Source organism: Merops nubicus, unplaced genomic scaffold (genome assembly GCF_000691845.1).
Source record: "Merops nubicus isolate BGI_N331 unplaced genomic scaffold, ASM69184v1 scaffold16722, whole genome shotgun sequence".
Lineage (NCBI taxonomy): Eukaryota > Metazoa > Chordata > Aves > Coraciiformes > Meropidae > Merops > Merops nubicus.
Genome location: NW_008594402.1, coordinates 2,246 through 17,256, shown reverse-complemented (window position 1 = coordinate 17,256; position 15,011 = coordinate 2,246). Strand labels below are relative to the sequence as shown.

The following is a 15,011-nucleotide window of genomic DNA, read 5'->3' as shown; positions in this document are numbered from 1 at the left end:
CTATGTTTCTAGTTTTATAACGTGGAATGGGAAGAGATGTAAGGAAGCTATGAGAACTAGGGTAAGAACACATTTATCTGTCTTACTGATGAACAGTCAGAGCAAAGTACTGTGTAAATACTTGTATTTATGACTCATATTTTGAAACTTGGAATGACTTGCACGTATTTTGCACGTAGGTCCATGCTTCTAAAAAAAAAAAAGTAATTAGTGTGTCCTTATACAGGATAAAAAGAATGGAGTCAAAACCCTCAAGAATTCCTCGAAGGATATCTGTTCAGGCCTCAAGCTCTTCACTAGGATCTAGAACACTGACTGGAAGCAGTTTAGCTGGTGCATATAGTGCAAGAGAATCTTCTCGGAGATTAGAATCTGGATACCAGGTAATGTGTTTTGTCTCTTTATGTAAAATATGGATTAATTTAATGCCTGTCTTTTCACCAAGGAAAACCCTAAACCCCAGACCAAAAAAAAGTCCCGCCTGGGCCCTCGGATTTGTGAACAAACAAAAAACCCCAAGAAGTATTCTCAAATGCAAGTATTTAATAACCAGGCCAATGACAGTATTCTGCAGTCTGAACTGGTTGCTCTAGGTTTGCCATCTTTACCTGCTTTTGTCTACACCTTTAGAAATCAGCTTGTCTGTGAATTAAGGGCATCCTGATGCCATGGGTCTGCCTGGGCACTAGTCACTGCAGTCTTAGGCCTGGGTAAATGGAGGTGGGTTTGAATTTTGACGTGGGGCTGACGCCCCAGGCGCGGGCGGGCGTTGCCGTTCACGCGCTGCCAGGAGGCTGTACTGCCCTGCAGCACCCGCGCGGTGCCCCTGCCAGTGTGTGCAGGCAGCTGGGCTCTGTGCTGCAGATGGGACTGTGCTTCTGCTGCCTGACACAAAATTTTACACTGCACCAAATTGCTTTTGTGGGTTTGGGGAGCCATGCTCAAGAGTAAGAAGTTAAAGGCTTGCAGGTACTTTAACTTTGAAGGAATATTATGAGAAGCATTACAGAAATTATTTTGGGTGCTTAGAAGGAACAGATGGCTGTTTGGCTCAGTTCTCTTATTATTTTGTTTCTGCTTCTGTCAGCAGTTCTCATGTCAATTTTGGGCCCAGAAATATAAGACCATCTTGGTCTCTTAATCACAGAATTAAATTTTTGTAATTTCATTGTTCATATTTTTTGATAAAATGGTTGTGAATTTGGTCCCTGCTGACAAGCTATCTGGGACGTTTTATTAATATTATATAATAATGCCCTTTCCAGAAACAGTTTTACAAGTAATAGTGTGTTCATTATTTTTAGCTCAGTTACATGCACACGTATCTTGTTTTGCCATATCTAGCATGCGCATGATTGTTAAAATCTAGGCTATAGGGGGTGTCTAACAGTAGCCTTCAGCTGTTTTTCCTTGTTGGATTCCTACACAATTTTCACTGTCTGTCTGCTCATCAAAACCAAGTCAGGTGGTATTATTTTCTGTGTGGGATTTGTGGAGCCACACAGTCTACGTATCACACTGACAGCTGTCGATCAGAGGATGCATCTTGGCCTGAAGTGGTGCCGTGACGTTAGATGTGTTACCGCTGTTGAGAAATCACAACATGAGATTTATTATACACATTATTTTGGTTATTACCTGACCTGCGGTTTGTTCTCTACACTGCCTATTGTCTTTTGACTGTTCCCTAGAAACATTCGACTATCAGAAGCGAAGTGCTTCTGTCTGGGGTGTGATGTTTATAACACTTTCAAATTAAGGGGCAAATAATTGTCCAGAAGGTAAAGCTGCATCCCTTTACATCCCAGTTCATTGATGGTAGTCTGACAGCATGTTACACAAGACTAGTGCTTAGTGATAAAAGCATAGGGAGCCTCACTCTCTTGACTAACCTTTGGTACTTACAGAGCTGGCAGGAGCAAATTTACAAGTGGCTGGAGCAAGAAGAAACAAATAGTCTAAATAAGATTAAGTCCAGTCAGATAGAAATGAAATGGCCAGGCCTTTCCACTTTCTTCATCAGTTGAGAAGCCTATCTTAAAATATTAAGAGCTGCTTCAGTTCCAAGTGATTTAAAAAGATTTGTCATTTAGAATAAGAAAATGTAGTGCTTTGGGTGTATAGAGGAAAGAGAACTTGGGGACTTTGCTTTTTAAATACAAAGTCATTTCTACAGCTAGAGACCATACTTGACTATAGCTTAAATAAAAACTTTTGGAGGCAGAGCAGTCAAACTTTGAGTGTTTGGTTTTGATAGTTAAAAAAAAAAAGTTTTTGAGAGTTAAAAAAAAACCAAAAAAAAAACAACAGAAGATTTCTCTCTGGTGGGTTTGTTCTCCTTCCCTTTCCCTTTTTCTTTTTCATATAGGTATTAATTCTTACATTTATTACACTTTTGAGTTCAGTCTAGGTGATAGCCTCTGCTCATCTAAGGAGGCATAGTAAGCAGGTTAATCATAAACCTGTCATATAGCGTTGTTTCTAGGTGACTTCTTTTTTTTTCCTCATACCATTACATTACTTTTTATATAATATGCTTGATGATACGACATCATTAACCATTTGGTAAGAAATGAAGTGGAAGTTTGGGTTTTGGCTTTTTTTGGTTTGTTTTTGTTATAATGGTGATAGGGTCAGGTATAATGTATAAAATTGTTTTGAATGTTTTCTTCCTCATAATTTTTCTGCTACTGGGAGTAGACACCAAAACGAGAATACTTTGTGTAATACTTTAGTTGTTAAATTCTGGCAAAAGATGTTGAATAGTCTTAAGCTGAAGGAAGAAAGCAAACTGAGACTTGTTTTTTTCATTTCAGATACAGCAATTAGATTGAGCTTTCCTGACATCATTCCTGATCATCTGCTTTCCCTTAAAGCCTTGTCTTAAGCACTTTTTGGATACCCCATATGTTGCTTCTTTTCTTTCTAGTTTGGCCTGGGGATACCTTTCAAAGAAATGAGCACAGCGCAGAGATGCCACAGTTACCAAAAGCTGTGTTTGCATTAGAATGGTAGATGATGGAGTTCCATGAACTTGCTTTTGGCACTGTGCCAGTGTGAGCCTTCCTCTTGGGTTAAGGTCTTCACTGTAGTGATCTAGACGTTTAAGATTAAATTCTCAAATAAATACTCAAAATCTAATAGCTGGAGGAAAAGGAGAGCACATATTTCCAGGCAGGTTAAGTCTGCATAGATGGCTCATGTTAGGAACATTTTAAGAGAGCTTTATTTTTATTTTAAAGTTGTGTAGACTTGTGCCGATGGGCAGATTATTCATATCTGAAAAAAACTTAGAAACCTAACGAATCCTGCTGAGACTGAAATATAAGAAAACTTACTGGATGTCATTTTATTTTCAGGTTTAATTTTGATTGTGAGATGAGCATGAGTATTTCTTCAACTCTTTAAATCGTAATACTACAACTTGTAAGAAGTAGTGACAAACTACTGCAGTTGTAGTACTGATAGTTTATAGAAAGAGGATGGACAAATAATCACTTACAGACTCTGCTTAGCTGTAATAAAATGGTTGGATTTCTGTTGTTTCTAGTAATTTTACTAATTTCAGTGATTATTTTTAAGATTAAGATGCAGATTATATTGCAGTGTCTTTATTACCAAATTCATTGAAATTCAGTGAAACTAGTAGTGTAGAGCCTCATCCCTTAGATTGTTTCAAAGATAAATATTTATATGTAAAATGTTTTTCAGTTTCATTATTAGAAACTTGCCTGTGTAGCCAACATAAAGATTAGCATTCCTGAGTATTGTGGAAGAGAAAACACAAAAAAGAACAGCTACAGTCATTGCCCTGCAGACATCAGACTTCAAATAAATTGAGCAGTTTGTTCTGAGGTAGTGCAACAGAAGTCTTGGTCTACATGGCTGTTCTGCCAAGCAGTCGTAATTTGTTATGCAGATCAGGCTGTGGGAGTCACTATCATTGCTCTGTGCCTGAAATGGCTACTAAAATATTTACATTATTGCTTAAGCCCAAAATGGTTTTGTACCCAGTGCTGTTTTCTGTTTTATGGTGGTCTTCAATGTTAGTGATTTAGAGAAACAGAGACACAAAAGTTTCAATTATTAATTCAAAAATGGAAATATTTTTTGAATTAAATGTAATTGGAATTAATAGTAGGAGCGTTTGCAAGAATAATTTGGACTAATAATTAATAATACCTAATATGCAAGCCTTCCCTACAAATAGCACACGGATGGATTATTGGAATAGGCTACAGAGAAATAAAATAACTTAAGCAGTGGTAGATGAAAGTATTTAAGACTAAGAGAAGATACTCTAATTTGTAGTGGTGTGGTTGGTGTGGGGTTTTTTTTCTTTTTTCTTTTATTTTTTTTCTGAATAATAGCTTTATGACATAGCTTACATTTGGTGTCCCACCTATTTTAATAGGACAGATCATGCTCCTGATTTAAAATAATTACCTGTTAGTAGGCCCAAAACAGGGCTTTTCTTCTTCCCTCCCCCTCCTTGCACACACTCTTTTCTCTTTTAAAACTGACAACCAGGACAAGATGAGTGGCTTGATTCAGTGGCTGAAGAGCCACTTTTGCTGTGGCATTTTTGCTGCCATGGAGTCTCTTTGTATATATATATATGTATGGGGTTTTTTTTACTTAACACTTGAAAGTGAGGTTCTTAATTCTACCCTGTTGTTGGACTCTCTCTAAGTTGGGGTAGTGCCTCAAAAGCCTTACACTTCAGCTTTTTATTGTGCACAGTCAACTGAGAGGACAGATAAAGGAGCTGATCATTCTTGGAAAGTAATTGGAAAAATCTTCTCTTTTGCTTAGGTTTCTCTCTTAAGCCTGTTTCATTTCTTCTTGGGTATCCCTTGAGGTTTCTCATGAAAGGTTTCCAGATTTTTTAGTACCTCCACTTCCCCATATTTTCAATATTCAGATGAGATACTGAGTTCATTTTGAGTTACAAGATGTATATGATAAGCATGTTGTTCTTCAGGAATCCAGTGTATTGAATAGTTCCAGTAGAGACTGGGGAATTGGAGAAAGAGACACCCACGAAACTCCTTGGAAGCTTACAACGTCCTCTCCAACTCGCTACTCAGGGACACTCGATCATCCACATTCTGGAAGATTTTTGGGAAGCAGGAGCAGATTGGTGAGAATTGTTAATGTGTAATATTTAAAAAACCACAACCAAACAACACACCACCCAGGATCTTTAGCCTTCCCAATCTGAAAGGCTGCTAGCAGGGGCTCACTGTAATGTTTCTAGATAAGTAGATCATAGTAAGTCAAGATGGAGGGAAAGCAAGAAGATAGCAATGTTAAGAAATTGTTCAGAGGATTAAAATAATAACATATATTAGTTTTACTAATAGTTAAGGAATAAATTTGATGTGAGATTGGCTCTGCAAGTATCCACTTAAGAAGAACAAAGGAGGGGGTGATTACAGTCTCACGTTATAGTCCTACAGATGGCAAATTTAATATTGTTTATACATAGCTTGTTCCAGCAGGTATTCCTAGGGGGAGGCTGTTTTTTTGATGGTATCAGTTTTGTGAGTTAACACAAAGTTGATGGTTTTGGAGACCTGTGCTAGAAAACTTAATTGCGGAGGAGCAATTAATGGTCTGAGTGTGCTTACTTAGGTGCTGCTTACAGCATACTGTGAAATAACATGGAGGCTGAACTGTCACCTGACTGAGACCCAAGGCTCAGGCCATAACAGCAACTGAACAATGCAGGAAACACTAAAACTTCCACTTATCAAAGAGCAAATGATTAAAAGATAAGTTATATGTTAAACAGATTATTCATGAAGGAAATTAACTGGGGTTAGTACTTTGGTATGTTAGTATCTGTGTCTCCCCATCTGTCTTTTATGACGGGGTAAGAGAAATACTTGATACTTTTTAGATGTGAAGAGTAGAAGGTAGTGGCATTAGCTCAGTGAAAAACAAAAGGCAGCTATAACATCTACTGTAATTTGGTTGATCCTTTAAGGATCTTGGCTGCAGATAGTTTCTGAGAGGACAAACAGCACAACTGACCTTTTGGATTGAGCTAAAGTTTTTTACGTTTAAAGGAAAAAAAAAATTCAAATAGGAGGAGTGTGCCTTGGCTGCACATAACCAGACTAACAGTTTTATAGTTTATCCCATTTCCTTTTTTTTAGCATTAGTTTATGAAGGCTTATTTCAGTGCTGTACACTGCAGAAATTGTTTTGTACCTTTTCTTTACTCTGAATTGTGTCAGTTGCGCCTGAGCTTAATATAATAAAAATGTATCTGGTCTTAACAGCTTATTGGAAGCTAGAGCTGACTCCTTAGCTAAGTATATTTTAGGTTGTTAAAAATTAACATAGATTGGTTGAACTATTAAATAAAATAATGAAGCTGATCAATTTTTTCCACTTCTGGATGGCAAAATTGTTTCCTTGGACATCTGTTTGATCACATTGATAGCATCTTACAAGTCAGGAATATTTTTTTTTGTCCTCTGTAAGCCACATCTATAAAGGAAAAATAATGCTGATTGTAATGGAAACTGGCTTTTGTTGGTAGGATTGTTTTGAATAAACCTGGAAATACTGATCAAGAGCACAAGTGTAAATCCTACATTATTTTTAAGTAAAAAGGCTTTGCATCTTAAAGTTACCGTTTGCCATTTTTTGTGAGTCTTAAGTTATGTACACTTTTGTTCAATGGAAGTACATCTGAAATATTATGTGTGTAATTTTATTTTTTTTAATGTAATTTCAGTCTACATCTTCCTCCTCTCATTTCACATCTGGGTGTTATGGTGAGTCTGAGAGAACTCAGGGAGCTTACTCAAGACTGCATAGCCAGCAGCGAGATAGTGATTCAAAGAGACCTAAGCTATCTTGTACATCTACCTCTTCTGTGAGAAGTAATGGCTTGACTGCCTTTTCAGGTGAGAGGTTGATTGCTAGAGCTGAGTTAAATGAAAACTGTCTGAATAGTAAGATCAGGCTTTATCAAGTTTTAAAAGGCTTGCTTTGACATATTATGCTTCTATTATTCTTAAGTATTAAACATCTGTGCCTAAGAAAAGGTGTGTTCACATGGGTAACAGTATCCAGAGTGCTGAGAATGCTGTTAACGTGGTCTTCTGAAAAACCTGTACTCATGTCATTTCACAGTTACTGCCTGTACATACTCCACTTGCAGTAAAGCTGAACTTCATGGCTCAAATATGTCTTAATTGGTTAAGATTTCAAGGAAAGCATGAATGCAGCTGCTGTCATTTCATGAGTCAGATTGTTTGTAAACTTAATGTGCCAGGGACAGCAGAAAGGAAGTCTTTACCTTACATAGTTATGTGTTCCAAGAAATACAGTGTCATGGCTGGTTAGAGCACTCTTGTTAGGGGTCAAGGAAGAAAGTTCTTTTTTAGCAGGCCCTAAACTCAGTCTATAGACCAGGCCAAAAGAAATATTCTATGCTAGGAGCTTTCTCAGGGAAACCTGAAGTTTTCATTAAATCTGTAAATAAGTTTGGGATATGATACTTGGATACATATAAATTAAGCAGTACGCTAACAAAAGTTTAAAGGTCAGGAAATAACATTCAAAACCTTCTATACTGAAAATATTTCTAGAGTGTTTTGAAACAGACGATTAGATCCATTCAGATGACCCTTGTACGTGTGGATCAATGTTCTTTTTGTATCTCCTTATGGAACCACACAGCTGTCCAAATAGTTAATAAACGATCACCAGTAACATTTCTCATTATGGTGTAGGACTATCTGTCTTTGCTTTTCATAGGATCATAGAATGTCTGGGCTGGAAGGGACCTCCAAAAGTCATCTAGTCCAACCCCCCTGCCATAAGCAGGGACATCTCCAACTAGATCAAGCTACTGAGAGCTTCATCTAGCCTGATCTTTTCTAGATTGGTTGGTCATCACGTTGTGTTTTGGTTTAACCCCAGCTGGCAATTAAGCCCCACGCAGCAACTCACTCTGTCCCCCTGGTGGGATGGGGAGAATCAGAAGAGTAGAAGTGAGGAAACTTGTGGGTTATGATAAAGGCAGTTTAAGTAAAGCAAAAGAAAACATGCAAGCAAAGAAAAACGGGGAGTTTTCCCATCAGCAGGCAGGTGTTCCGCCATCTTCAGCAAAGCGGGGCTCCATTACGCGCCATGGTGACTTGGGAAGACAGGTCCCTGAACTCTGAATGTCGTGTGTGTGTCCCCTCCTCTTTTGACCAGCTTTATATGCTGAGCATGATGCTGTATGTTCTGGGATATCCCTTTGGTCAGTTGGGGTTGGCTATCCTGGCCATGTCCCCTCCCAGCTCTCTCTGCACCCCTGACCAGGTTGCTGGTGTGGTGGTACGAGAAGCAGAAAAGGCCTTGACTGTGTAAGCACTGCTCAGCAGTAACTAAAACATCCCTGTGTCACCAGTACTGTTTTCAGCGCAACCCCAAAACACAGCCCCCTACCAACTACTAAGAAGAAAATGAGCTCTGTCCCAGCCAAATCCAGCACAATGCTCAAACTTAGGTTTGTAAGTTTAGCAGTAAACCAAAATCAGTGTATTTTTCAGAGCCACTGAAGATCACTTTTTTGGAACGAGTTTTGTTCACAGCTGAAGTATGTGCAGTTCCCTATTTAGTTGTTGAAGCTATTTGCAAAAACTAAGATCTCTCTTTAAACTGAAGTATTTTACTCTGCAATAAGAGCAAGAACGGTATTAGTCGTTCTTAAAGTTGTGTCTGAGCTGCATTTAAGCTTCAGCTGTCTTTTGGAAAATTAATTTTAGAAGCATTTAAGAAACATCATTAGAATGGCAGCATTTGCTAAGTCTCAAGCTGCTGTTTTGCCATGTTGTGGAGCCTAGTTAATAACTAGCTGCCATTAGAAAGCACAGTACTGTTTATCTTCCTCCTTCTGTCCTGTATGAGTGTTAATGGGTCTGACTCTTCACAAAAGTATTATTACTTTTTCCAGTTTAGATTTCAGAACTAAATGCAAGATTTGAGTGCCAGCATCAGCAGTGCTGCTTACTCTTGGCCTTGTTGGCAACAGGCCGCTTGATCAGCTTAGTGGTATTGTTAAACTTGCCCTTGATATGGTAAAACCAGAATGCATGCGTAAGTACCGGATGTAATAGATCTTTAAATTACTACAAAACCAGGATACTTATTTACTTTTCCTTTCTAGATTCCTCCTGGAAGTACAGTAGGATTCCTAGATCTTCATCAGTGATGCTTGGCTCCCTTGGAACTGAGCTGGTGAGAGAACGAAGAGAATTAGAAAGAAGAGCAGATCTGTCTGTTAATAACCTGGTGGATCACAGCTACAGAAACAGTGACTTTTCCTCTTCAACATGTAGGTATTGTACAACTGAAAGATTGTAAACCCATGGGCTGCATGCCTGTTAGTTTCTTCACATGTTCTTTCGATATTTTCTTCAAAACAAAAAGCCAAAGGATGTTTTTAAGGTATCCTTTTAAATGAAGTTGGTTGGCTACTTTCTATGCATTCACTAAAGTGTCAAAGGATAGGTGAATGGTCTCAGTCGTAAGGAAATCATGTCGGTGTTTGACACTGTATCTGTGTGCAGTCAGTAAGCCTCTTTTCTTCTTGTTCATCTTAAGATCTCTTCATATTTAAGTATGGGAAACAAAATAATGTTCATTTGACTTGGGGAAAGTATTTTCATGAAGGGCCCATATTGTATTATCTCTTCTGTTTGGTTTCTCGAGTGGTTGTTAGGATAAACTGATAGACCACTGAAAATAAAAATGAATAAATACGTATTTTACATGACAGGAGAGATTTTTTTCCATGGTAACTGCTAGGATTACAATGGACTTGTGCTCTCTCGTTTTCACTATCTGTTCAGAGGGTGGCTTGTTACAGCTGTGTAGGGGGAAGCTCATAATCGGTCTTGAACTGCCACCTTTTGCAGATGCATTAGTGGTATTTTATAATGCAGATGTTTTGTTAAAAGATCATTACTATTTTTGCAAGCATAGAGGGTGAGCAGAAAAAAAAAAAAACTACACCTAGTTCCAGATTTCATCCTGCGGTCTTGCCTTAGCAGAAGAATATGTGTTAAAGTCATCTACACTACATTTCTTGATGACAGTTGGAGTTTACTCCCATCTGGTAGACCCCCCGGGGAGAAACGGATGGGTGGGCAGCCTTGCTTTGTGCTGTCCGTTCTACATTTCTAGCAGTAGTGCAACTGGTAAGTGCTACAAAAATAGCTCCCAACTGTGTACCCTGCTGTGCAGTTGAAACCATATGGCAGATGCTTGGCATCTGTGCAGATGTTACTTTAGTTAGAATCTGCCTCCTCCTTTAATCTACCTATGCTTTTTAAGTAGGTGAAATATTAAAGGAACGTCCGTTCGTATGAAGTTAGCAAGATGCAGCTACTTCATCTTTCTCCCTCTTCCCCCACCTTGTCCTTCAAATCTCGCCATTTTTGAGAGGAGACTAGTTGATGTTAGCCTCTTCAGCTGCTTCCTGTAATGTTATCTACAGTTCAGCTACAGTAGAATTCTCAGTGTGTTGAGGTACTTCCACAGTATTTACAGAAGGTGTGCTTATAAGACTCACAGGATGGTTTGGATTGGAAGGGACCTTTAAAGCTCATATGGTCCAACCACTGCTTCAGGGAGCAGGGATATCTCCAGCTAGAGCAGGTTGCTCATAGCCCTGGCCAACCTCACCTGGAATGGTTCCAGGGATGGAGCTTCTATGACCTCTGGGCAACCAGGGCCAGTTTTTCACCACAGTCACTGTAAAAAATGTTTGCTATCTAAATCTCCCCTTTTAGTTCAAAACCATCACACCTTGTCCTGTCACAACAGGCCCTGTTAAAAGGTCTATCCCCCAGCTTTCTTATATAAGCCCCCTTTATATATGAAAGACCCCAGTAAGGTCTCCCTGATGCCTTCTCTACTCTGGACCACTCCAGCTCGTGCTTTCCTTAGAGCAGAGCTGTTCTGTCCCTCTGATCATTTCTTTGGCCCTCCTTTGGACGTGCTCCAACAGGTCCGTGTGTTTCCTGCCTTGAATACTCTAGAGCTGGAGGCAATACTGCAGGTGTGGTCTCGCCAGACTGGAGTAGAGAAGCAGAATAATCTCCCTCTACCTGCAGGCCACTGGGAAGCATTGGGGGATCAAATGTACACTTAAAAAGCAGGGGAGGACACAACAATGTAGCAGTTACCTAACCTACTATATAGGTCAAGGTAATTGCAAGGGCAGGTGAGATCACTCATCCAGAATAGTTAAATCAGATTGTGCTTAAGCCAGTTGCATAGCTGAAAATATCAACTTAATTGTTGCATTTCTTTGATAAAAGCAGTATCTAGATAAAACTTTTTAACTGGAGCAGTGATATTACAGCATTTCTATGATACTATTTTTATTTTTGAATTCTTGGTTTAAAACATCATGATAGTAAGATACACATCTAATTCAGATACAATCCAATTTCTGTTATCCAAAGTCAATAATTTTATGCTACCTTTACTTAGTGTTTGTAACTGCATCTCTTGATGTTCTTATGAGAAGAATGAAGGTAGCTTGTTCTAATAGATGGGCAATATACTTTGCTTTAGCCGTGCATTTGTTTCAGGTTATCTGGTGTCTTCTACATTACTGATATTTTGATTAACTTGTCTTTCTCAGTCTACAGCCAGAATGGACCTTTAAGGTGTAAATAGGATTGTATATAGTTTGCTGGTTTTAATCCAGATGCTGTTCTTATGTAAATCCTGACAGATGGTCAGAATTTCCATTTTTGCATATAAGAAAGCAAGTCATAACTTGAAAATCTGAAGGTTTCGGGGGTGTTAGATTTCAAATGGATTTATCAGACTGAAAACAGTCTAGGTTTTAGTTTAACATTAGAATTCTGGTAAGTAAATTTAACTTAAATGTTCTTCTGGAACCTACCTGCCAAATCTGAAACGATTTTGAGTAAAGATTGTAAAATCCTGAAGTTCTGCATTTACACTTTTAAAAGTTATCCATCTGGAATGTAGGAATTAATGTACATCTTGTCATAGAATTTTCCTCTGCTTTTCTGCAACAGATCTTCAAGACAGGCCTGCCTCTTCATATGCAGAAGGAGCAAGACCAAAAGAGAACTCACTGAGCACTTTGAGGCTGAATGCGTCCATGAACTGCCAGTTGCCTTCTGATCATCAGCCATCTTTTTTCAACAGAGACTCTAACATGAGCTCTTCAAGATCCAGCTATTCTTCAAGACAAAGGAGAAATGAATTGGAATCCCCCCAGAGGAGCATGCAGCCAGCATTTTCTCTTACAGCTGTTAGAGATGAAGCTCCTTCCTCGAGTGGTTCTGAAAGGGTTTTATCTTCTCAAAGGCCATTGAACGAGCCTGCAGCTGACAGTGAAGGGAGGCGCACAACCAGACAGCTGCTGTCTCGTTTAGCATCTAGTATGTCATCTACATTTTTTTCTCGAAGATCTAGCCAAGACTCATTGCATACAAGATCCTTAGGCTCTGAAGAGTCAACAGTTGTCCCAAGAGTGCAAGCTTCTACTCTGTCAGGCAGTAATGGAGCTGCAACTCCAGAAGTCCCAGGATTTCAGACATCTGAAACTTCTCAGGGATTTAGTTTTCTTAGACGAAGATGGGGTTTATCGGGAACTTCACAAAATCATAACTCTGATTCAGATGGGGAAGGTTACAGACCAGACTCTGAAAGTAGGAGCACAGGATCCTGGTTATCATCATCTTTGAGGAACAGATGTACACCTCTCTTTTCCAGAAGAAGAAGAGAAGGAAGGGATGAATCTGCAAGGATCTCTACCTCTGATACATCTGCTAGATCACAACATGTCTTCAGAAGAAGAGAGTCAGGTGAGGAGACCTCTCTTGAAGCATCAGATAGCCCTCCACGGGCTTCTGTTAGCAGACCACCAACACCTGCAGTATCTGGTATTCCTACAGCTACTGCCTCCCCACCAGATTCAGCCCACAGTAGGAGAAGTACTGGAATTCTGCCTGGTTCTCTCTTTCGCTTTGCAGTGCCTCCAACATTAGGAAGCAGTCTGTCTGACAATCTTATGATAACTGTAGATATTATTCCCTCTGGCTGGAATCAGTCTGATGGACAAGAAAGTGGCAAGTCTAAAATACCACCTTCAAGAGATCCAGAAAGACTCCAGAAGATTAAAGAGAGGTAAATCATCACTTTCTTTTGAGATAATAAAATGTACCTGACTGGACATGAGAGGGTTTTTTGTAATTGTGTTGTTAAAAGGAAACTTTCCTTCAGAGAAGGCAGTCACTTAGTCCTCTGTCACCTGTGTTCTCACCTTTGTCCGTAGAGAAATTTGTTTTGATCCTTGAAGGTTTGAGAACAGTTTGATGAATGGAATTGTTTTTATAAAAAGTCTTACATGAAATGGGTCACAGTGTTTGTTGATATTCCTTCCTACTCAGCCTGCTTTTAGAAGATTCTGAAGATGAAGAGGGCGACTTATGCAGAATCTGTCAGATGTCGTCTGCAAGTTCTGACAACCTTTTAATAGAGCCATGCAAATGCACTGGAAGTCTGCAGTATGTTCACCAGGAGTGTATGAAAAAATGGCTACAGTCCAAGATAAATTCAGGTAAAACAGAATCTAAACCAAGGTGGACTTCCAGTCACACTGGAAGGCTTATCAGAAAGATTAATCTTACTGATATTAAGTTATTTATTTAAATAACAAGCAGTTGGGGGCAGACAACAAAGTAGCACTTCCAGGCTTACTGTATGTCTGCAGCTCCTCATGTCAGTAGTTGCAAGAACTGTATTTGTCATTCAGAGAATTACATTTTTGGGTTTGTCTACCAAGATTTTAGATAATATAACATTGCAGAAGCGTGGCTTTAGAGGTGCTCCACTACATTGATTGAGTTTGTTCCCCACCCTTCATCATGCATGTGGTTCTAGTTTTAACAGGTTTTGTAGCCAGCCTGACTGTAGCAGAGTGATAGAAATTTGAAAATTCAAAAATGTTTCTCTGCTGTAACTATACTTAAAAATATTTGTCTTTTTTTTTTAAAAAAAAATGCTAACTCCTGTTCAAAGCAGTTAAAACTACTTGCTCAAAAAATTACTTCAGAGTGCATATAGAATTTTTTCAAAGAAACACTTCAGAAATTGCACACTGTACAAATTTTTTGTGATAAATGGACTGACCAGTTTATCTGTAGTATTTTTAAGACTTAAAAATAGGTGGCTTGATAGAAGGCACGAAACTGTTGGAATACTTTTTATCAAAGGAAAATGCTAGCATTTCTTTACTTTCCTGCTCAGTATCTGAGGACGCAGATCACAGTAGGGATATATTAGAAGTCTCTGTCAGTAGGATGAGATTAATTTGTAGTGTTTAACTAAGACATGAACGATGTGAGTTCACTGTGGATTTATCTTGCTGCTTATGGAGCAGCTCATTTTAAACTTCGTACTTAAAGACAAAAAGTTACTCTCGCAGTAACTTCAGGCTATTCCAGTATTGTTATTATTACTTCCATGTGTATTATTACACTGTAGAATTCAAACAGCTCCAGCAGTGATTTTGTGCCAGACGTTTAGTAAGAAGTTTACAGTGCCCAGAATGAACACGAGGCAAATACGTGGAGCTGTATGGAGAATAAACACTATAGCATTTAAATTATGACAGTAGCAAACAGTACATTCATATTAGAGGCTTTCTTTTCTTCTAACCCCACTCTGCAAAATAAAGCCAAGAATTAGTTACAGTTTGTAATGCTTGTATAATTGGGTCCTGTTTTATAGTTGTTGCATTGACATTGACTTTCCCCCTGACCCTCCCCACCAGGTTCTTCTTTGGAAGCAGTAACAACTTGTGAACTGTGCAAGGAGAAGTTGCATCTGAATCTGGAAGACTTTGACATTCATGAACTCTATAGGGCACGTGCAAATGAACAAGTTAGTATATTTTGCCTAATTTGGTAAGTGTTGGTTAAGTGCTGGGAGGGCGCTCTTTAGAGGAG

General features: G+C 38.9%; 1 protein-coding gene across 1 annotated transcript in view; it reads left to right on the top strand.

Moving 5' to 3' along the window:
* Positions 1-218: 218 nt before the first annotated feature.
* The window catches only part of MARCH7 (membrane-associated ring finger (C3HC4) 7, E3 ubiquitin protein ligase), a gene marked incomplete at its 3' end in the record, with an annotated part of 16,659 nt that continues 1,866 nt past the window's right edge, over positions 219-15,011 (top strand). The window contains exons 1-7 of the mRNA XM_008935771.1: positions 219-383; positions 4,985-5,143; positions 6,752-6,923; positions 9,179-9,346; positions 12,072-13,188; positions 13,452-13,621; positions 14,837-14,946. Coding sequence (XP_008934019.1) covers positions 237-383; positions 4,985-5,143; positions 6,752-6,923; positions 9,179-9,346; positions 12,072-13,188; positions 13,452-13,621; positions 14,837-14,946 — 2,043 coding nt within the window. The remainder of the gene's footprint in view (positions 384-4,984; positions 5,144-6,751; positions 6,924-9,178; positions 9,347-12,071; positions 13,189-13,451; positions 13,622-14,836; positions 14,947-15,011) is intronic.